Below are 24556 nucleotides of genomic sequence, written 5' to 3'. Positions count from 1 at the left end.
ATTTAGTGCGACTAGTTACCAAAAGTAGTTAACTCGGCATCATATTCTCTTCTAACACCCAATAGCCAATGAAATGTTTTCCATTGCTCTCTTTGACTTTCCTCAGCTCAATTCTATATTGAAACAAAGTAAAACAGATAAGAAGGGTTAAGTGCGTAACCGAACATTTTTTATACTCTCAAAATTTGCAAACCTCAAAGTCGGAGAATAAATAATGCTTGCACTACAAACATATTTTTCCAGAATTTCAATACTAAACCTCAAGGATTGACCATAGGTTCGGTAAATAATTATGCACTGGAGTCCACATATTTGGTGTCTGGATACTTGAAAAGTTATAGTCCGATTTCGACAATTTTGGGCGTAAGATAAAATAATGAAAGTTTTATTCTGATAACTTTATTGATGTTTGATTTGGCAGGGAACATACAGGTTGGTTGAAAAGTTGCTTGGTCTCACCAAGAAATAGCACTACTAGCTCCAAATTTGCTTTTTCAAGTTGGTACATCTGTCATGGGAACACCACAAAGTTACAAGTCATTCTGTTAATTATTTCTATGTTTCAAAAATTTAATTTCGCGCAGTAATAAGATTCTTTGTTTTGAAAGGTTTAAAAGCAAAGGAAACTCATGAACAATTGTAAGAAGTGTATAAGGAGTCCTCACCTTCAAAACGCACCGTTGCATTTTGGGCTGCTGAATTTAAGCGTGGTCGTACTAAGCTTGAAGACGATCCACGCGAAGGACGACCAAAAACCGCAACCCCACCGGAAATCATTGGGCAAGTTCATAATATTGTTAGTGAAGATCCAAGTTTTACTAAGCGTGAAATTGCGAATGCTAAATTAGTTTATAATGCACTTAACCGATATTAATAAAATTAAAATGCACTTATTAATTTATAATGTATATAAATTTTATATGTATTATAAATTAATTGGCGCCCGAGCAAGGACATCTGGACATCAAGGACCTACCACTGGAGAAAATATAAATTTTTAATTTTAAGTTAATTCATTTAAATTTTTATTTTAATATATTGTAAAGTGACAAATTTTAATAAAATAGCAAACAAAAGACTTTAAAATAGAATTAGAGCAATTGAAGCTGCAATTGAGAAATTGACAAGTATACATAATGTTATGGAATTCGAAAAACAAACAATCAATGAAACAATTCAATGTAGTGAGAGTTTAAATATTATAAAATCCTTACCGGAATTTAGTGGAAAGAGTAATGTTACCTGGAGGGAAGCATTCATTATACATTAAAGGAAGTAGGAAATATTTCAGTGCACTAACTATTCTTCGGAATAAAATTACACAAGAAGCCAATGATATCCTAACCAGTCATGGCACGGTTTTAAATTTTGACGCAATTATTAGTCGTCTGGACTTTGCTTATGCAGACAAGCGTTCTCTGCATATATTGGACCATTAATTAAATATAATTAAACAAAATAATCTCAACTTAGTAGAATACTATAAAAAAGTAAACTCACAGTTAACTCTTATAATTAATAAAACTATAATGACCTATGGAAATAGTTCAGAAATGACTAAGGAATATGACAAAAGACATTGTGCAGATGCACTTAGGATTTTTGTAACAGGATTGAATTATCCTTTAAATGATATTTTAATGGCTATGGGACCAAAAGATTTATCCAACGCCTTGGCTAAAGACCAAGAAATAGAATCTAATCAAATCAGACTCCAATTCTCTAGTGAAATCAGTCAAACAAGAAATCAAGTGAGTAGGTATATAAATGCTTACAATGACATTAGGAATATTTCTAAACAAAATAACTATAATCAACACTCGAATAGGCTACGCTTTGACCACCGTTCGTCCAAGAGAACAGCAGTTATAGAAACTTTGGATGGCAAGCCCAACCTGAACCAGAACCAATGCAGGTAGATATTTCAGGCCAATATAGGCCACAAACCAACGTTCAAACGAGGCAAACTACTTACATACCTAACTTCCAAAATAGGTATAATACACTTGAACGAAATCCGGAAAGAACTTTTGGTTCAGGCAATAGCAAGAAATAGAAAAATTGTTAAAACAAAATATTATAAGGGAAAGCAAGAGTCTTTATAATTCCCATATATGGGTGGTTCCAAAGAAATGAACCAAAGAAAACGGTACTCTCAAAATGAGAATGGTAATCGATTACAAGAAGTTAAATGAAAAAACGATAGCGGACAAATATCCCATACCAGATTGTAATGTTATACTGTCAAACTTGTGGAAAGCAAAAGTTTTCTCCACAATCGACTTGGAGTCTGGATTCCATTTAAGATTGATGAAACCAGAAGATATTGAAAAGACAGCGTTTTCCGTAAACAATGGCAAATACGAATATATTCGGATGCCTTTTCGTTTCTTTCACGCTCCTTCGATATTTCTACGAGCTATAGATAATATCCTTCGCCAATACGTTGAAAATTTTGTCACGTCTATATAGACGATATCATAGTTTACCCTAGCAACGCTGAAGAGCACTATGACCATCTAATTAAAATAATAATACATTACAGCAAGCCCATATGAAAATATCATTTGAGACATCAAAATTTTTCAAGTCAAATGTAGAATTTTCGGGATACAAAATAGCTTATGTTATTAAAACGGATGAAAAGAAAATCGAGACAATAAAAAATTATCTTGTACCAAGGACACGAAGGCAACCAAGAAGATTTTTAGGAATGACAGGTTATTATAGGAAGTTTGTTTACAAGTATGCACACATAACAAAGCCATTAACAAAGTACTTAGCAGGAGAAAACGGAAGGGTTTCTCAAAATCAGTCGAAAAAAGTTGTAATCAAATTACATGAAGAAGCAATAAACGCCGTAAGCAAACTTTTCATAAGAATGAATTAATTCAACAAGTGGAATTGTCCCAACCAGATTTTAATAAGAAATTTATACTAACGACAGACGCGTCAAATGAGCCGATCGGAGCCGTCCTTTCGCAGAATAATAAACCAATTACGTTTATTTCAAAAACTCTTAATGCTACTGAACGCAATTAAGCGACCAATGAAAAGGACTTATACGCAATGGTTTGGGCCTTAAAGTGTCTACGAACTTACTTGTACGGAGTAGCTGACTTAGAAATGCATACGGACCATCAGCCTCTAACTTTCGCGATATCGGCGAGAAATCCGAACTCCAAAACGAAAAGGTTGATAGAGGAATATGCACCCAAGAATATATATAAACCAGGAAACACCAATCATGTAGCAGACGCCCTCTCTAGACAATTTTTGAACAATAATAACTTAGAACAAGTAAGGAGGGCTAGGTTCGGATGTAACTGAACATTTTATACTCTCGCAAAGTCAAATGGTATACTCGTTTTAGATTTCTTTGTGGATCTTGCCGCCTTGTTCTATGTTGACCGATATTTTCGGTAACAAGTCAACTATAGGCACTGGTGTCCATATATTCAGTACCTAGGGGTTTGAACAGTTTTGGTTTAAATTAGATAATTTTTGGTCACAAAGTGGCATACTTTAAACGTATTATTCACGCAAAGTTTTACGCCGATATAATCATTCTTGCTTGATTTGCATACTGGAAATTGAAAAAAATCAGATGGAATTTAAAATTATGTTATATGGGAAATAGGCTTGGTTGTAATCCGATTTTGCCCATTTTCGCACTATAAAATAGAAATATGACAAGAATATTATGCACCAAATTTGGTTGAAATCAGTTAAGCAGATCCAAAGATATGGGCTTTCACCTAAAAGTGGGCGGTGCCACGCCCACTATCTAATTTTGAACGTGGTTCCTATAAAATCAGCTTATACCATCCCAGAGATAAAATTTAATGTATCTGGCTTGTTTAGTGCTTGATTTATCGCTCTTTTAGTAGTTTTAACAGTACCGTTATATGGGGAGTGGGCAGGGTTGTCACCCGATTTCACCCATTTTCACAACGTCAATAGAGGTGCTAAAAACATTTGCTTCCAATGAATTTTGTTAATATAGAATTAGCGGCTTAGGAGATATGCACATTAAACTTATTAGGGGCGGGACCACGCCCACTTAAAAAAAAATTTTAACTGCAGATGCCCCTCCCTGATGTGATCCTTTGTACCAAATAACAGTCTTGTGTCTTGTTGCGGAGCTTAGTTATGGCAATTTATTTGTTTTTTATTAATTGCGTTTTGTGCGCGTGGCAGTGGTCCGATTACGTCCATCTGCAATACCAACCGTTTCACGGTACCAAGAAACATGTCTACCAAGTTTCATAAAGATATCTCAATTTTTACTCAAGTTAGAGCTTGCACGGACGGACGGACGGACAGACAGTCACCCAGATTTCAACTCGTCTCGTCATCCCAATCATTTATATATATACAAGTAACCCTATATCTATCCCGATTTTACAAACAACCGTTAGTTGAACAAAACTATTATACTCTGTAGCAAGATGTTGCAAGAGTATGAAAATTAATGTTTGCCTGTATGTCGTTTATAGAATCGTAGGCTATGCATTTGATCATGTGATGATCTTTAGCACAGTTGTATAAGCCAAAGAAGGTTTTTTAGTTGGTACGACCAATTTTCGACAGGTGAATGATTCAAAATGAATTGAATATTTGTGTAATGTCTTCAAATTTATTTTAGTTGGTGGGCGCACAGAGTACTGTTAGTTATGATATATTGTATAAATATCATTTGACGTTGATTTTAATATATATATCGCTTACATGAAATAAAATATGCCAATAAAACTAAGTGAGTATTTGATCTATGAGACCAAATGTTATTGTAATCTATTCCCGGATGTGTAGAATAATTCAATATTCACTTACGAAATATGTTTAGTATAAAACTTTGCCAACACCTGAAGTCTCCAGCTTTGATCTTTCAAATTGCGAAAGTATAAAACTTAGCCCTTCTTTACTTGTGTGGATTGGGTTCTATGCCGCTTGGAGTCATGATATGACTAAAGAATTTACGTTCGAAAATTGAATTAAAGGAATTCACATGTTTCTACAATGAGGTTGAAAATATTATTATACCATATAAATAAACCTGACACATTTAGTTGATATAGTCACCTAAAATATTATTCATTAGTGTGTGGAATGTCTCAGGGATTGTCTTCGAACCAAACGGCATTCGCAGAAATTCATTATATCCACCTTCTACTCAAAAGTTATAAATGTTTAATGTCGTACACACTCTTGGACGATCCGAATCGGAGCGGAATTGGGAGAATGGGTTGTTAATATAATGTTCTTCTGTAACATTTACTGTATTTGCCGCTACATCTCTTTTAAAATGTATCTTCTTAATAGTTCATGCTTCTATTCAATGTTTTAATTTGATATTTGATAGTATTTTTAAAAGTCCTCTTTTATAAAAAATGTTTCCAAATACTATATATATCCACTGATATCATTCAAAGATGTAGGGAACCTTTCTCTCTTTAAAATTGATGTAGTTGGATAATAAGACGCCTCATACAACAGTTATTTCTAACAAGTAAGGAAGGGCTAAGTTCGGATGAAACCGAACATTTTATACTCTCGCAAAGTCAAATGGTATATTCGTTTGAGATTTATTTGTGGATTGATTGATATTTTCGGTAGAAGGTCAACTATAGGCACTGGGGTCCACATATTTAGTACTTAGGGGCTTGAACAGTTTTGGTTCAATTTAGACAATTTTTGATCACAAGGTGGCATACCTTAAATGTATTATTCACGCAAAGTTTTACCCTGATATAATTATTGTTGCTTGATATGCATAGTGGAAAGTGAAAGAATCAGATGGAATTGAAAATGGTGTTATATGGGAAATAGGCGTGGTTGTAGTCCGATTTCGCCCATTTTCGCACTATGACATAGAAATATGAAAAGATTTGTTATGCACCGAATTTGATTGAAATCGGTTAAGCAGATCCCAAGATATGGGTTTTCAACTAAAAGTGGGCGGTGCCACGCCCACTGACTAATTTTGAACGCGGTTCCTATAAAATCAGCTTATACCATCCCAGAGATAAAATTTAATGTCTCTGGCTTGTTTAGTGCTTGATTTATCGCTCTTTTAGTAGTTTTTAACAGTACCGTTATATGGGGAGTGGGCAGGGTTGTCACCCGATTTCACCCATTTTCACACCGTCAATAGAGGTGCTAAAAACATTTGCTTCTAATGAATTTTGTTATTATAGAATTAGCGGTTTAGGAGATATGCACATTAAACTTACTAGGGGCGGGACCACGCCCACTTAAAAAAATTTAACTGCAGATGCCCCTCTTTAATGTGATCCTTTGTACCAAATAACAGTCTTGTATCTTATTGCAGAGCTTAGTTATGGCAATTTATTTGTTTTTGATTAATGGCGGTTTGTGGGCGTAGCAGTGGTCCAATTGCAATACCAACCGTCTTACGGTACCAAGAAACATGTCTACCAAGTTTCATGAAGATATCTCAATTTTTACTCAAGTTACAGCTTGCACGGCCGGACGGACAGACAGTCACCCGGATTTCAACTCGTTTCTTCATCCTGATCATTTATATATATTATATATAACCCTATATCTAACTCGATTAGTTTTAGGTGATACAAACAACCGTTAGGTGAACAAAACTATTATACTCTGTAGCAACAAGTTGCGAGAGTATAAAAATACTAAAAGTGATTTCTGGGGGCCGGCCAAGTAATGATTTTTGTTATTTTTCTGGTGAATTGTATACATATGTGATATTTTTTGAAATTGAGGGGGAAAGCGGACTATTACAACGCCCACAAAATGCCATTAATCGAAAACATTGTAATTGCTATTAATAAAATTAAAATACAGATTTCTATAGTACGGAGGATCGCGGGATGGGAATATGATGTTTACAAAACATGAAAAGTGGGTGTGAATCTACCACCTAATGGGTTTTATGTACATATCTTACAAACTACTAAAGCTATACCAATCAACCTCGTTGAGAATAAGTTTTTCAAGCACCTATTTATGCAGTGTGAAAATGGATGAAATGAGATGATAATCATGCCAAACCCTCATATAACGATTTTTTGAAAACTTCTTAAAACACCTTAACAGACTTGGACCATAATTTTTCAAGCCTCCAGATAACGAATGTGTGTACCATGTGTGTATATTGCTGCCTTTTTACTGAACACATTGGTCAATAATGATATATATTATATTATTAAAATACAAAGACAAGACCTTTTTCTGACAATAATATGTCCTTGTGTCAAATCAGTTGTTTAACCTGGTCAATACTTCCCATGCACCCGCCCTTTTTTCACAAAGAAGCTGCTCATTTGTCGGAACGGCCGATATCGGACCACTATATGATATAGCTGCCATACAAACTGAAAGATCGGAATCAAGTGCTGGTTGAAAAAGTTTTTCATTTGACAAGGTTTCTTCACGATATTTTGGATAGATTGTTGTCTAAGACAATGATGCCGTTACAGTAATTTTCGACTTGTTGGTTGACTTTATACCGTTTGTAAAGGTCAATTAAGTGATCAATGATCATGCTTCTTAACCAAATGTAATTAGTCTGGCTCCTACTCCATGCTTTGCCCGTAACGGAAAATTTGTATATCCCAGTCTTTGAACCTCGAAAGTGGCTTAGACCACAACTTAACCCTTCCATATCTGTTTATAACAATAGTTCGACTACACCCATTTACGAAAACAGTTTTTCTTTTAGTGATTTTAAAATGTGTACAATCACCGTGCTTCATCAAAATACCACCGTATAGATAGACGGACGGAGTTAACCTATTCTATTTGTATCTTCAGATAGTGTTCTTTAATATTCCACGGGAACATACATACATATGTACAATACATAATCAATACATGAAAGATTTTAAAAAATTCATGAGAGTGATCCTACTGAACATGAAATCAAGCGAAATGTGGTAGATTGAGCTGTTGGCAGTTGAAAATGTAAAAACGCAATCCAATTGAGTCGTGACTTTTGAAAATGGGGTAAATAAAAGTTATGTTCCAGGTATTTATAAGCATTGTAAACTCAAGTAATGTGTAAATAGTTAATAGAAATAGTTCTTAACTATGTAGGACAATATGGCGCCGTCATCTACCCTGAATAAATATTCTGTTAACACAGGCATGTCTTTTAGAAGATTCCGTAAGCAAACGGATTTAAGATATGCTGTATATAATTCGCCTCCCAAAAGGATTCTCACAAAGCCTTCCTAGATTACTTTTACTTCCATTTCTTATCCTAAGAGATTATCTAGCGAATTATCTAAAAAAATTGGGTATTTGAAAGATTAGTTGAAACCACAGATACAATAGATAGTACCGTAGTTAGTTGATCTGTTTTACTCGGCATGAGAGAGACGCTGGAACACCTCCTAGCCTTCTCTCTAGAATTCGTCTAAGAGATCTAGGAGTTTCGCAGTTCAAGGGACTAGATAAAGTTCACAAAAAGCTCAGACGTCCTGTATGACAAGTATAACCTAACCTAACCTGATCTGTTTCACATACATATATACTTATTATTTATTTTTCATCTAATGCAATATTTTCTATAAAATTTTTGTATGATGTTTGCCATACTCGAATTGCAAGATTAATTCACTATGTTGCCACGTCGAAATAAATAATTTATCACCGTTTTCCAATTATTAATACCCGAAAGTTTGAGGTGTCATAATACACATCACACGCGCTTACACTCAAAGCAGATACGTAGATATATGTACTTGTATATCTTTGTACGTTTATAAATGCGAGGTATATTTTATTTAGTATATAATTGACATAGACTACTATACTCCTTATGTATGTATACATACATACATATTTATATATAACGGCATGTACGTACTTGATGTGTTCGACATAATGAAAAATTATTAAGTGAAAAACACGTCAATCTTCAAAGGTATTCGCGTACTGTACACCAATTTTGTTTATTGTGTTTGCTTACTTATACCGTTATATGTATGTATGTATATAGATGCATAGCCAGGCTGAGTGTCTATAAAATCATCATGCCAACGAGCCAAACAACAAAACTAATCTCTCTTCCCATTTGGCGAATCTCATCAGATCACCCCAATATTGTAACAACATACAATGAAGAAACATAACAAATTTCTCATTCTCATAGTCGTACAAATACCAATGCGGATATCTACTTTTGGTGTGCCACCATTTTCTAATGTTTAGCTATTGTTGCACACAAGCATACGTGAAGAACAATGTACATACGAGTACACACAAAGCCATTTGCTTCGTTTAGCTCTATGTAGCTCGTCATTGCCCTTTTCCTTGTTTGCGGCGTTTATTCTCCACTGAGCTTATACTACCAAGCACAGCTTCAAAATATTTGTTTACATCCCAATCTCAGCCTTCATCCCTTCTGCCATTCAGTTCTTGCGGCGCATATGCATGGTTGTGTATGTAAACCATATCGTGTAAATGATAACGAACGCCACATCCTATTCGAGTGATCTCTTTATTCACCCCGTCGCCCCGACACATAGAAACTGTCGCTTACGACTTGTCTGACGTGCACGCGCATACGTCCTGCACATCTCTTTGCTCTTTCATTCGCACACGATGACCATTAGCGCTCCTTCTCTACGGTACTCGTAACAATGGTAACGGCATAGGCGATGGTTCAGGGGAAGGTATGGCTAGTTGAGGATGGAGCATGGCAGACGCAGCAGTCGAAACGGAATCAGAATTATTCGAGCTGCATAAACATCGGAACGCTGTCAAAAGCTGATGGAAGCAGCAGTGGTTTTGTGATAAATAAATGTTTGGTTATGTAAAGCGTAAAGAAAAACAGCATGAAAAGCCAGAAAAAAGAGTCGAGCGAAAAAGTTTCGTTTTCGTTGTAATTCAGCCAACATTTGCTAAACGGATTCGCATAAAATCAGACAAGCGGCGGATACATTTACTTTTAATGCTAGTTAAAACACATTTTGCGGCGGAAATTGTTAACGGTTTGTCGAGACGACAATATCGAAGAAACAGTCGAACTGAATTGAACGGAAATCAAACGAATACGTCCCTCGTTGACTAACAAACTAATTTCAAATAAACATTTAATGGTCAAATAAATATAAAATATAATTAAGTGCGGGAGACATTTTAATAAATACAATATACAAGTATAAAACATTATATCATATGAAATTAGTTCCTACGAAAAACTGTAATTTAAAAGGTTCGAAAGTGAGTGATTTGCTTTTTGAGGTGTATGTATGCAAAAGCAGAAATATACGATTTTTGACGAAAAGTATAAAGCAACATACAAGTATACATACAAGTATAAAGTTAAAAATATGAATGAATAAAGAATAATGAATATAAAGAAAGTCAAAGAAAAGTGTGTAAGAAATATGAATAATAAAAACCAAATCACTTTATTTAAATCACATAAAAGACGCAACGGTTATTGATTCATCTAAAAAATAAATTGTTAATTTTAAATTTGAATTTAATTTTTCAATTTCCGTCTGAGTTCCTTGTCGTAGAAACATAGTACAGGGTATGCATACCTCAGTGGATTCTGCAATTGGTTGCAGCAACGCCCATCACCACAGTCGACCGCAACTGTCTCCGCCCCGTCAAAAGTTAAGACCTGCCTCCGGTACACACCGCTCAAATTCACCTCCGTTACCGATGACATCTGCAGCTAATTTGACGGAAGAAAAATGCGGCTCTAACAGTGGTTGCAGTAGTAGTAGCACCAACGACAATTCCACATGTGCACCGCTGGTCAAACCGCCCTATTCATACATTGCCCTCATCACTATGGCCATCCTCCAATCGCCGCATAAAAAGCTCACACTAAGTGGCATCTGTGATTTTATAATGTCAAGGTAAGAAACCACACTACTCAAATTAAATTGATTGAGACGATTACAAAGTAAATTTTCAATTAAATGTCAAATTCTATTTATGGCAACGATAATATGTAAAATACTTCAAGAACTCTTTCTGTTAACTTGTGAACCATTTGTGAACTGATAACTTTTGAATCATGCTTGAGATTCAATACTATAAGCCTATATAATTAAAGAAATTCTAACCATTATTTAAGGTCTTATGCATATAATATATATTTGTATAGTAATAGGATGTTTCTCTTCATAAAAAAATAAAACAGTATTGTTTGAAAATCGACTGGCGATACTTACTTCGCTCATAACATATACAGTATTGGCCAAAATTTTATTAATCACTTTGTGATGATTTTTGTTTATATTGGTGTACCCAATTTGTTGGGGTACCTTATATATTATATAACAATTTTGTTTCAATCACGTCCAGTTTTTTTATTTTTTTATGACAGCTACATATTAATTTCTGACACCACATACATTTCTTTTTGTAAATAACTTCTTTTATACGACTGTATACTAAGCATTCGAATAACTTACATCATATATTATTCGCTTGTTACATCGTAAACATGTCACAAATGTGTTCTAACGACCCTAAAAGTTTTTATTATGTGTGTGGAGTAACCAAGATAAATCCTGGGTTCCAAATAAATGTTGCCATTTGCCATTTGCTATACCAATCATTTGGACCGAACCAAAGGATCATGTAAGTGATTGTTATTTTTGTTTGACTCAAACAAAAGGCATTAAAACCAATCCAAACATACTACCCAAAACTTATTTTCGGCCAACAAAGCCATCTTATGTAGTGCCGAACAACCTGTGCCAAAGCCTCAAAATCGATCTCAAAATTTGGATTTTACTCCGAAAGTAGGGAGGGAATATTTGTAGGTCCACAAATACGGCAACTGATAAAGGATAAGAGCTTTGAAGAAAAACTGAATGATTAGGAAAAACTCGCCTGGAAATGTTTTGTGAACGTTGTCCAAAATTTTTTTTTAATTTTCTAATGTCTTTAAAAATACATATGTTGAACTCTCATCTGAATTTCTTTTCGACAAATTTGGGTGCTGTGAGTGACGAACAAGGCGAGAGGTTCCATCAGGATATTTTCTTAATGGAGAAGCCCTATCAAGGGAAATGGAACGCAGAAATGCCAGCAAAATCAGAAGTATTTTTTCTATAGTAAGCAATAATTTCTCTAAATGTAGCTCCTGTTTGTACTTCTTAAGAAAATATATATCTCACAAGAAAACGTGCCAATTTTGTTTATTCACATATTATTGTTCTGTTATATTTGTTAAAATTTATAAAAGCTTTGACTCTTTTCCATTGCACAAATTTGATTAAATTTGTCTACATATGTTTATCTCCCTAAATCCTCAACTATAATGAATTTTATTATAACAATTTAGTTTTCGGCAAATCAAAATACAATATTTAACATCTGTCAATAAAAAATGTATTAACAAGTTTCGGGTATAAACTCAGGTAATGCACTCCTTTTAGGCCACTTTGAAATAACTCACACCGTATCAATTAAAGTGAAAAGTTGCAAAGGATAGTGTGTGAATTTTGCAGTACAGCGAACACGGTAGTGGATATCCAATATTGATACGAATCCAAGCTCGCAGCTTGACATCCAAGTTGGTGGCATTTAAATATACAAGTATCAAGAGCATAGAAGAGATCCATAAGACTCAAGTTAAAATTTGGACAATGCGCGTGAGCCCGCCAACTTATTGGTGAAATTTTATTTCTCAGAAAATATGAGACCAGCTTGGCCCTTTCTTACTTGTTTTTATTATATATTTACCTGGAGATCAAATTTGACTCGGACAGGTCTACAGTGCAGGTTCAACAGCGAACATTTGTAAAATTTCAACGGGGAATTCACCCTGTAATACAATATATTAAATAAAATTTAAGTTTCATGAGTTGCAGAATTCGAACGTAAATGCTCGTATTGAGCCTAACTTCTTAAAGCGTACAACCTGAGCCACCGCAAAAGAGAAATCGTGGTCGCTTAGTCAATGTTTGATTGTTACCCTTTGCATATTAGATATTGTTTATGCAACGCACAAAAATGTGTTGAACAATTTATCTAACTATTAATTACCTACTTTATTGTAAATTCTGGGGTTTTAACCTATAAACCTCTTATATAATTCGAAGGATTATTTTAAATTACAACAAGTAAGGAAGTTCTAAGTTCGGGTGAAACCGAACATTTTGTACTCTCGCAACTTGCAATAATCAAAGCCCTGGAAATTACTTCAGGTGTTGTCAAAATTTTATATTAAAGTCAGTATTGATACGGTTCAACCAATTTATGACACAAAGACATACTATTATCGAGTGTTTCATTTATTTATTTTATTATATGAATTTCAATTATATATCTTGACCGATATTTTCGGTAAACCTAGTACCTAGGTGCTTGAATAGTTTTGATTCGATTTAGTCAATTTCAGAAGGTGGCATACTTTAAACGCATTATTCACCCATAGTTTTACTCCGATACAATCATTGTTGCTTGATTTGCATAGTGGAGAGTGAAAGAATCAAATGGAATTTAAAATGGTGTTATATGGGAAATAGGCGTGGTTTTGATCCGATTTCGAAGAATGTTATGTACCAAATTTGGGTGAAATCGGTTATGCAGATCCCAAGATATGGGTTTTTACTAAAAGTGGGCGGCGCCACGCCTACTGTCTAGTTTTGAACGCGTACCGTTATATGTGGAGTAAGCAGGGTTGTCATTCGATTTCACCCATTTCATATTGTCGATATAAGTGCTAAAAACATTTGTTCTCAGTGAATTTCCTTGTTACGGCTTTAGCAGTTTAGGAGATATGCACATTAAAAAATTTTTTAACTGCAGATTCCCCTCCCTAATGTGATCCTGCATACCACATAACAGTCTTGTATCTTATTGTGGAACTTAGTTATGGCAATTTATTAGGTTTTGATTAATAAATACCAACCGGATGGACAGACTGTCACTCGTCTCATCATCCTGATCATTTATATATATATAACCCTATATCTAACTCGATTAGTTTTAGGTGATACAAAGAACCGTTAGGTGAACAAAATTATTATACTCTGTAGCAACAGGTTGCAAGAGTATAAAAATTATGATTTTTTGGAATTATTCAAATGTAAATCAGCATGCGTATAATTCATGTAAGAACATTCTTTGTGTCTATTTATAGCCGGTCATTGCGTAGTATATTTCTAAAGCTTCGAAGTTGCATTTTTCGATGTTCCCTATTGTGAAAATCTCAAATTAGTACTTTTTTACATTTGTGCTTTCTCTTTTTATTAACATTCTCTGCTCGTTCCTTAAGAATCAATTTGTTGTCGTTGTAAAATAAAATACCTAGAAATATGTCGCAAGTTTGCTTGAATATTATTGGTCGATGATGGTACGTCTGCGCTTTTTCTGCCGCTTGCGCCAACGTTTGTTCATTCGAAACCAAATTGTTCATTCGAAACAAGTCAAAAATTAAAGCTGTTTGAGTTCAGCCATTAGACAATATTTTGCCTAAGTTCAAATCCTATCATAGATATTTTTAATCTCTTTTTTATTTTTATAAAACTTTTTGATTAAACGAAACTTTAATTCCATTTTTATTATTTATATCTTCTTGTCATAAGTCAATTCCTATTCTTTTTGTTATTTTAATTTTCGTTGATACGCATGTGAAAGAGCATCTCCACATAAGTATGTATGTATGTAAATTTTGCATGCTGTGAGCTTGACAAGCAACCTATCTTTAACAATAGCAACCTTCCTAAAGTACAAATATGTGTTTCAAGTTTAATCAAGATATTTCAACTAAAGTTATGGTTTGTACTGAAGGACAGACAGACTAATCTTTGAAAATAAATTATTCTCGTCAACTAGATGATTTTTATGTACATATCTACATATACTTATATCCATACTGATGTGCTTCAAATGTCTGCGCAACGTTTTGCTATGGTATAAAAATAAATAGTATATATTTTACAACAAATCATGTAATACGAAAGATTTACTGTTCAGTAATCAATTTGAACAGGAAAAATTGAAAACAAGAAAAAGTGTTTACTTCGGTTGCACTGAAGCTATGATACCCTTTACATATACAAAGGCTCTTTACAAGTACTTGATTCCGATTTTTCAGTTTGTAAGGCAGCTATACGATATAGCCGTTCGGACAAATGAGCAGCTTCTTAGTGAGAAAAGGACAGGTACAAAATTTCGGATCGATAGCTTACAAACTGAGGGACTAGTTCGTATATATACAGATAGAAGGACATGGCTAAATCAACTCAGCTCATCATTCTGATCATTTATGTATATATTTTATAGGGTCTTCGACGTTTCCTTTTACAAGCTTCGTGGCAAACTTATTGTACTCTGTTCAGGGTAAAATAGTATTCGTAAATAAAACAAGTAAGAAAAGGCTAAGAAGTGTGGGTTAAACCGAATATTTAACCGCTAAAGCAATAATAACAAAATTCACGGAAAACAAATGCACCTTTCCCGACAGTGTAAAAATAAATGAAATCGGGTGACAGCCCCGCCCACTCCCCATATAACGGTACTTTTAAAAGCTACTAAAAGCGCGATAAATCAAACACTAAACACGCCAAAAACATTAAATTGTATCTCTGGGATGGTATGAGATGACTTTATAAGAACCGTGTTTAAAATTAGACAGTGGACGTGGCACTGCCCACTTTTAGTTGAAAACCCATATCTTGGGATCTGCTTAACCGATTTCAACCAAATTTGGTACATAACATTCCTATCATATTTATATGTTAAAGTGCATAATCGGTACATGTGTACCAAGTTTCATAAAGATATCTAAACATTTACTCAAGTTACTGCTGACACAGACGGACGGGCGGACGGACGGACAGACAGTCACCCGGATTTCAACCCATCTCTTCATCCTGATCATTTATGTATACATAACCCTATATCTAACTCGATTAGTTTTTGGTGATACAAACAACCGTTAAGGTGAACAAAACTATAATACAAATAGGTAAGAGTATAAAAATGTTGAGAAAGAATTCAGCAATAGTTATTCGACAAAATCGTGAATAGATTACAATCGAATACAAATTATATTATACATTACATTGTATGTCTTAGACTCGCTTAGTTTTTATTAAAATCATCAATAATTTTATTAAAGAAACGCACATTTTGTCAGGTGGAAAGTCGGAAATTAATATACAGGCTATATTGGGGACAGAGAAAGGGATGGACTGATTGAGTTAATTTTGACATTGCTGATGTATACTTGAGAGCATAATTTCAAGAAATTTTATAAATACATGTATAGCTCACACATTGAACTATATGTTCGGCATAAGGTTAGATTATATCTAAATACATACAAGTATATTCAATATTATACGTCCAGTTAACTTTGCTAAGATTCTTACATATTAACTGATATATATGATGTAAGGGCCAACCGGAAGTTTGAAAATCATATATTAGGTATATGAGAGATAGGGGTCGAATTAAACCAATTTTATTTACTTTTGGCATTACTAAATATTATTAACAGAACAAAATTATCCCTGAGTTTCATTAAGGTACCTCCCACACCATCACCAACATACATGGAGTAAAATCAACCGGATGTTTGAAAATTCGGTGATTAGTTATATGCGGGCTAGGGCAAGTTTTCACCCGATTTTACTCATTTTAACTAAACAAATGGACCATTATAAGAAAATTACATCCATTTAATTTTATTAAGATAGCTCACATATTGGTATCGATAAGGTATATGGCGGCTAGGGTAAGTATTGACCCGATTCAATACATTTTTGACATACAGGCATACTAAATATTATCAGAAAGAGACTCTCTACGAATCGCAATACATATCTCACAGATTGGCCTTTATTTCCGTTAAGTTAGCACCCGGCTCTGGTGTCCCTATATTCAGTAACTGGGGAACATTGAGAAGGATTGTTGCGATTTTGACAATTTTTAGACTTCAATAATAATAGCCCAACGATTACCCTCCTCCCGTCAAACCGACGCGAAGGGCGCAATCCGCATACGTGCGGAATTAGCCGAGTCAGAAAAGGCAAGAAAGTTTTTTAAGTGTTAAGATCTATAACTGCTCAGCTCCAGAAAAAAAAAATTTCAATAGCTAAGATTTATAGTTACAATATGATAAATTGTTACATTTTTTATTTATTAAGAGAAAGCAATAAACTCTATTTAATTTTGAAAACAGAGTCAGATAAGTCAAAAGTGCTGGAAAGAGAATTAAAATCATGACATATACGGATGAATGGTTCCTTTAGTTCGAAATTTGATCTACAGGATTTTAATAGTAAAGGTCGAAACTGCCTCGAAAAGCGAACCGGGATATTAAATTTAATTTCAGACAGGAGAAAAGAACTGCAAACTATTCATTTCAAGATTTTCACTAAGAATATTATGCCAAGCATTTCCCTATGACTAGAAAGTGTAGGTAAATTTATAAGTTTTAAACGACTAGTGTAAGAAGGTAGACTTACCCTAGAATCCCATCGGAAATGCCCTAAGGCGAAAAATAAAAAATTGTTTTTCAACGGACTCTAACTTGTTAGAATGGATTTCGTAGCTAGGGTTCCATACAACAGAGCCATATTCCAATATAGGTCTAACCAAAGTTGTAAAAAGTATTTTAGTAATATACGGATCTCTAAATTTTTTAGACCAACGTTTAATAAAACTGAGGACAGCTTTTGCTTTCAAGACCATGGTATCAATATGAAGACTGAAATTAAGCTTAGGGTCCATATTAACTCTCAAATTAAAATAGTTAAAAACTTGCTTCAGAATATGGTGTTTTATTACATAAGAAGAGGGGTCCACAGATCTACGGGAAAAGCACATCGTCTTACATTTATTCAGATTCAATGGCAAATCATTTCTACTTGTATCACACCATGCAACCAAATTGTTTAAGTATGTTTGCAACAGACACCTATCCTCAGTTGAAGTGTATGATTAAAAAAGCTTTTGAGAATTCTATTACAGAAGAGATATTGTTAATAAGCAACAAGAACAGAATCGGGCTAAGATGACTACCTTGCGGAACACCTGAAGAGACAGTAATTGTATCTGAAAAATTATCCTCAAATATCACTCGTTGTGTTCTATTATAAAGATAAGAAGCTTCCCATTGAAGAAATCTTGGCTGAAAGCCCAGAAGATCAAGTTTATGTATGAGAATCAAGAGATTCACTTTATCGAAAGCTTTGCTAAATTCTGTGTATATAACATGTGTTTAAGAGAGGTATTAAACATTCTTGTCAAAGGCAAGTAAATGTTTAAAGACTCGAGTTTTTCTGTGTCTAACACTTTCGAAAACCACGGACTTATACTTTTACTTTTATTAGTAATTACTATTGGAACATACTTTTCAAATAATTTCGTAATATATTATTAAAATGCGAGACACTCAATTGAAATTCACCATTATAATTAGGCCATGTTATTGTAGAAAGTTCTCTATTTAACTTTTTAAAATTAGCTTTTGCAGGGTCAAACCGAGTACAGAAGTTAGAAGTTTGTTTATTACTATCCCGTACATTGACTATGATTTCGACAGATGTTTCCAAAGTAGGATAATACGAGTCCTCTGGTAGAACAAGATAATTATTCTGAATACTCTGATGGTTTGCCTCAAAGGCACTATTTGTGCAACGTTTTGTCCCCATATATTCTCTGGTGCTTGATTTATATACTGGCAAGTGTAAGAATCATACGGAATTTAAAATTGTGTTTCATGGGAAGTAGGCGGGGTTGAAGTCCGATATTGGCCACTGTAGTATGGAAATGTCAATATATTTCTGGGTACCAAATTTGGTTGAAATTGGTTTAGTAGTTCCGGAGATATGTGATTGCACCTGAATGTGGCTATGCCACGCTCATCGTCTAAGTTTGACATCGGCACGTATAAAACCTTCTGCCATCCTGGATGCAAAATTTAATGTTACCGACGCATTTAGGCATTGGTTTATCGCAATTTTAGCAGTATTTAACAGAACCGTTATATGGGAGTGGGCGGGGTTATCATCCGATTTCATCCATTTTCACACTGTCGTATATTCAAAAAGATTTATTCTGCGCAAATTTGGAAATATATAAAAAATAAATATATAAGAAATATATATATATTAAACTTATTAAGGGGCGGGGCCTCTGTGGCAACATATTGCAAGAGTATAAAAAATAAGGAAGCGCTAAGTTCGAGCACAACCGAACCAATTCGCAAGGATTTAAGCCGGAGAATACTTTCAGGTGTTGTTATCTTATTAACACATACGATTGGACATAGCCTCACTTAGTCTCATTACTACATTTTATTTGTCCGAAATATTTATATTAAAATGAACTTAATTACCCCAAATGGAATATAAAAGGTCTACCAACAAGCACAACGGGATGAAAATTAAATAAAACGCTCAAATTTGGTCAAACAGGGCTATGTTTAAAATGTATAACACATCGTGTTATAACGTTCGCTACTGATGGTAAATTGCATTTCCTGCCTCATTTCGAAGGAAATAAGACCCGATGATGCCAAACGGTCAATTTTTGGGGATGCAATTGCATTTCCTGAACCACACGAGGACTCACCCCAATAGCGACAATTTTGTTTGTCGACGAAACCATTAAACCAGAAAAGGGCCTCATCTGAAGAGATCGTGTTTTGCGCAAAGAGCTCTAGCAGTAATCACCGGGGAACGTGAATTTGTGTAATAATCTTGCACAATTTCCAAGCGTTGCACCAAAGTGATACGTGGCATGATGAAACGACAAACCCTACTGAACACACTGACAAAATTTGACACAAATCCGTAAACAAATATGGCACCTCATCACTATTGATATGCGCTGTACATATGAGGTGTAAAATCAACCAAAAATTCTAAATTTAATACATTAGATACATGAGTAAAAGTCAACGAAATAATTGGATGTCATCATATGAGGGATACGAGGTTTAGGCTAAGGTCAAGATCAATTCAACTCGAATTCAACTCTAAAGCATATTTCTTTTTAAAAAATCTAATTAATTTCATTAAAATATCACACACGCTTCAATCAGAAGTTTTAAAGTCGCATATACATGTATATGTACTTAATAAGGGGCCTAAGGTTATTACTGGCCCGATTTTATCCAAATAAAGCACAAGGACACAATGATATTAGATTTAGTTCCTTACTTAATTTCTATACGATATCTTTTTATTAGGTATATGGGGACTAGCCAAAGTATTGAATCGATGTTACTCATTTTTATATCACGGCTTATAACTTATAGATAAAATGTTGTCTGACTTTCATTAAGTACCTCACAGATTGACCGATATTTTCGGTAAAAAGGCAGGCATTAGCACTGAGGTCCACATATTTGGGGACTTGAAAAGACACGGTCCGATCTTTAGCGTGAGATCGTATATCTTAACAACGCATTTTGCGGGCATAGTTTTGGTTCGTTAACGTCATTGGCTATCGATTTGTATACTGTAACGAGAAAGAATACTACGGAATTTAAAAATTTTGATATATGCGAAATAGAAGTGGTTGTGGCCATTTTCGCAACGAAGCATGAAAAGGTCAAAATAATGTAATGCACAAAATTTAATGGTTGAAATTTAATAAGTAAATCTTGAAATGGAGGATTTTACTCCAAGGTGGGCGGTGCCACGCCCATTGTCGATTTTTACACTGGCTCCATGAATGTTTTCAGTACCATTTTGGGTGTAAAATTTATTGCCTCTGACACATTTGCTCTTTGAGTTATCATACTTTTAGTAGTATTGAACATAATCTTTATATGGGGAGTAGGCGTGGTCATCATCTGATTTAACCAATTTTGACAGTATTTAAAGAAGTTTTAGAATGACTTATTTTCAGCCAATTTGGTTGAAGTATCTTTACTGGTTTGTGAATTTAAATGACAGAGTATGAACTTCGATGACCTGTACTAAATTTCACTTTATAGGTTTTCAATTACCGACATTTGGGTGCGTGACAATAGTCCAATACTGCCTATTGCAGTACCAACCACGCTTGGGCACCAAAGAATATATTTATGTACCAAGTTTCATCAAGATGTCTCAATTTTTTCTCACGTTTTCACTTGCCCGAACAGACGGACGAGCAAAAAGTGACTCAGAATTCAAGTCATCTTGTCATACTGATCATTTATATACATATGTATGTTTGTATCTATAACTATATCTATCTCGATTCGTAATACATTAGTAATAAGTGGTACAAACAATCCTTAGGTGAACAAAACTATTATACTCTGTAGCAACATGTTGCGATAGTGTAATAAAAAAAACATATTACTTTTGAAATCAGTCCTTTTAACAATATAACTATTAGAGCTATAAAGAAGTATGAAATTTGTGGAATATGTAATATAGTATATATTTAGCTTTAACAGGGCACAGCAAAACTCATACCGAAAGCACGTCCAATTATCAATCGATACCTTTTTTATTGTGAAATACAATCAAAATAGTCCCAAATATCAACGATTAGCTCTTTATTGTCGCTAATTTTTTCCAGCGAGTATTCTCTTCAGTTCATGTAATTTTGGAATCTTGACATCGATTTCAGACACGATATCGATTGGGAACTCGGCAAATAAACTACAATATATATGTATGTCTGATACTTACTGTGAATTAGTCTTAAAAATATCAAAGAAAGATAACTTTACGAATTGGAGACGACGTACGTTATACACCCAAGAACTTCTGTTGCATAGTAATCGGTCCATACTTGAAGCAAATTTAATATCAAGATAAACAAATATTTATCTTTAAATAATTAACCTTTTACATGTCTTTTGATGGCACATTTTCTTTTTCAGGTTTGCATACTATAAGGAGAAGTTTCCTGCCTGGCAGAACTCCATTCGTCACAATCTGAGTTTAAATGATTGTTTTATTAAAGTTCCACGCGAACCTGGAAACCCAGGTAAAGGCAATTTCTGGACATTGGATCCACTAGCCGAAGATATGTTCGACAATGGGAGTTTTCTAAGAAGGCGAAAGCGATACAAACGACCGCCCGCTATGCAGAGATTCCCGTTTCCAGCTGTTTTCGGGTCGATTTCACCATTTTGGATAAGAAAACCGGTGCCGTTAGTACCAGTTCATTTTAACGTTGCAAATTTTGCCAATAATCGTGATTGCTTTGATATGTTGCATGCACCAACGGATGTTTTCGATGCAGCCCGAAGAGAAGAGAAAAAATTCAACTTTTTCGCTGGTGCGGATGCCCTCGGCTATCAGAACAATGAAAAATTCGACACGATTTGTCAAAATGTTTCATTTATGAGAAAAAATGCAAACGTCCTTAGTGTAATGGACGATATGCAAAAGCAAAACAATTTTCAGGATAAGTACACTAGATTACACACAGTCGTCGGATCGGCCGCAAGCTTTATCGACGAGCAAAATAATGATTGCAGTAATCTACTTCAATACAAAGAGTCCAATATGTTCAATGAAAGCGATGATTTGTCCTGTGATAGAATCGATGTCGAAAGTTCCAACGAACATGACTCCCACATATCAGACTCAATTGATAGCGTATGTACAAATAATAGACTAGATCCGCAGTTAGAAGGCGAAGAAGTCGGAAAAGGCAGTGCTGCCAATTTAAAAAGATCTTCTCCGTACATTTTACTATTTGAAAATTCGGAAATTTCAAATAGCTCAACAGCTGGCGCGACCTACGCAGATCAGCATAAAAGCAATAATAGTTTTGCGGGCCTTAAGGAAGCACCGGCCATTAAATATAGCGAGGAGGAATCTTACAAGCCAACTATAATACCTTTCGACTATGATAATGTTAGGTCCACAAAGCACAACAATGCGAAAGATTTTCGCATCGAAACGTTAATTGGTAATGTTGATGAAGTCAATGGTTAGAAATGTGTACGAGTATCTTGTAAATTACACAAACAATACTATTTTAGCGCAACCAATGTAAATTTTTCTAACCTACAAATGTACGAAAAGTTTGCTTCGACAAACTCCAACCTCAAATATGATTATGTATGCAGTAAATTTTAAAATAGATGTATATTTCTTGAAATTGGTATTATGTAAAAGTGAATGTCGCAAAACAGATTAATGTGTTATGTAAATTGTGCGGTAGTTTATCAGTATGAAATCAATGAAATTTACAAATAAACGAACTATCCAGTTTTAAAATTAATATTTCATTCCCAAAAAAAAACAGTTATCTTGTTGAGATTACATAACTGCTTATTATATGGCATAAGTGAAGTTCTTTTATTCAACTTTATGTCAACACCTTGCTCATTATAAAGAGTGGTTTAGAGGAACTTAATATCGGTGTCGATAATGAGTTATACAGGCACTTTCAGAAAGGAGGGTTCCGCCTGAAACTCATGTTCTGCGCGTACTTCGTAAGTCGTAGAAGCCAAGGCTTACCTCCTGTGGCAGGGGTGGAAAATGAACCTACATACCTAACTACCCCTCGGCGAAAATATTTTTGACTGGATGCCTTTTTTTATCAAACAAGACATTCGAAACAATCCCGTAATTTTTTCCACTAAATAAACCAATATTTTTTTTTATTATCTAGCTCGTTTTCCTGATCTTATTTGACTTTTGTTTTTTTTAATGTTACAGAACTTTTATGACATTACTAATATTTTATTATTTTATTATTAGAAAAACTTTAAAATTAGAACGAAGCTGTAAAGTAAGCATCATCGACAAATTGCAATATATTATATTATATTACAAATGTAAATTTTTTAGCATTTAACACCTTATAGCAGTTATCTAAAACTAGCAAAAAATTCTACTGAGTTAAATTAAGATTGATACACATATTGACCAATATTATTTATTATTATTTATTTAATATATTATATTTCTTGACATTGACTTCCCCCCATCGCATATTATGTTGCAGCCTATCCGAGTGTTGCGACAACTCGACTTTTTATACTCTTGCAACATGTTGCTACAGAGTATAATAGTTTTTTTTACCCAACGGTTGTTTGTATCCCCCAAAACTAATCGAGATAAATATAGGGTTATATATATATATATATAACTGATCAGGATGAAGAGACGAGTTGAAATCCGGGTGACTGTCTGTCCGTTGAAAATGGGTGAAATCGGGTAATAAGCCGCCCTTACTCCCCACATAACGCTTTTGATTAAAGCTACTAAAAATGCGATAACGCATTAAATAAACAAGTCAGAGACGTTGAGTTTTACACATACGGTGGTACAATTAGACTTTATAGGAGCCAAAACAAAAATTGGACAATAGGCGACACAAAAATGTATATATAGGGATAAAACTTTGATTGAATAACGCGCTTAAAGTATACCACCTTATGACCAAAAGTTGTGCAAATCGAACTATAACTGTTCGAGACCTTAATACCGTATATGTGGACCCTAGTACAAGGATCATTTCCTTATAATAGTATATCTGTATGTCAAAAATGGGTTGAATCGGGTCAATACTTCCCCTGGCCCCCATATATCTAATATAAAGATTTTTGAACTTTGACGATGACTTTACACCGCATATATCGGCCAATATGTAAGTTATCTCAATGAAA

The 24556-nt window shown here is 34.4% G+C and overlaps 1 protein-coding gene across 1 annotated transcript; it reads left to right on the top strand.

Moving 5' to 3' along the window:
• Positions 1-9698: 9698 nt before the first annotated feature.
• Positions 9699-23159, top strand: fd59A (forkhead domain 59A). The gene is made up of 2 exons (XM_014235270.3): positions 9699-10868; positions 21809-23159. Exons 1-2 carry the CDS (start codon positions 10537-10539, stop codon positions 22872-22874), a joined length of 1398 nt encoding a protein of 465 aa, XP_014090745.1. The 5' UTR covers positions 9699-10536; the 3' UTR covers positions 22875-23159.
• Positions 23160-24556: the final 1397 nt, after the last annotated feature.

The sequence above is a fragment of the Bactrocera oleae genome, chromosome 4 (assembly GCF_042242935.1).
Source record: "Bactrocera oleae isolate idBacOlea1 chromosome 4, idBacOlea1, whole genome shotgun sequence".
NCBI lineage: Eukaryota > Metazoa > Arthropoda > Insecta > Diptera > Tephritidae > Bactrocera > Bactrocera oleae.
Note: the sequence above shows the minus strand (reverse complement) of the source record. Positions and strands in the feature narration are given on the sequence as shown.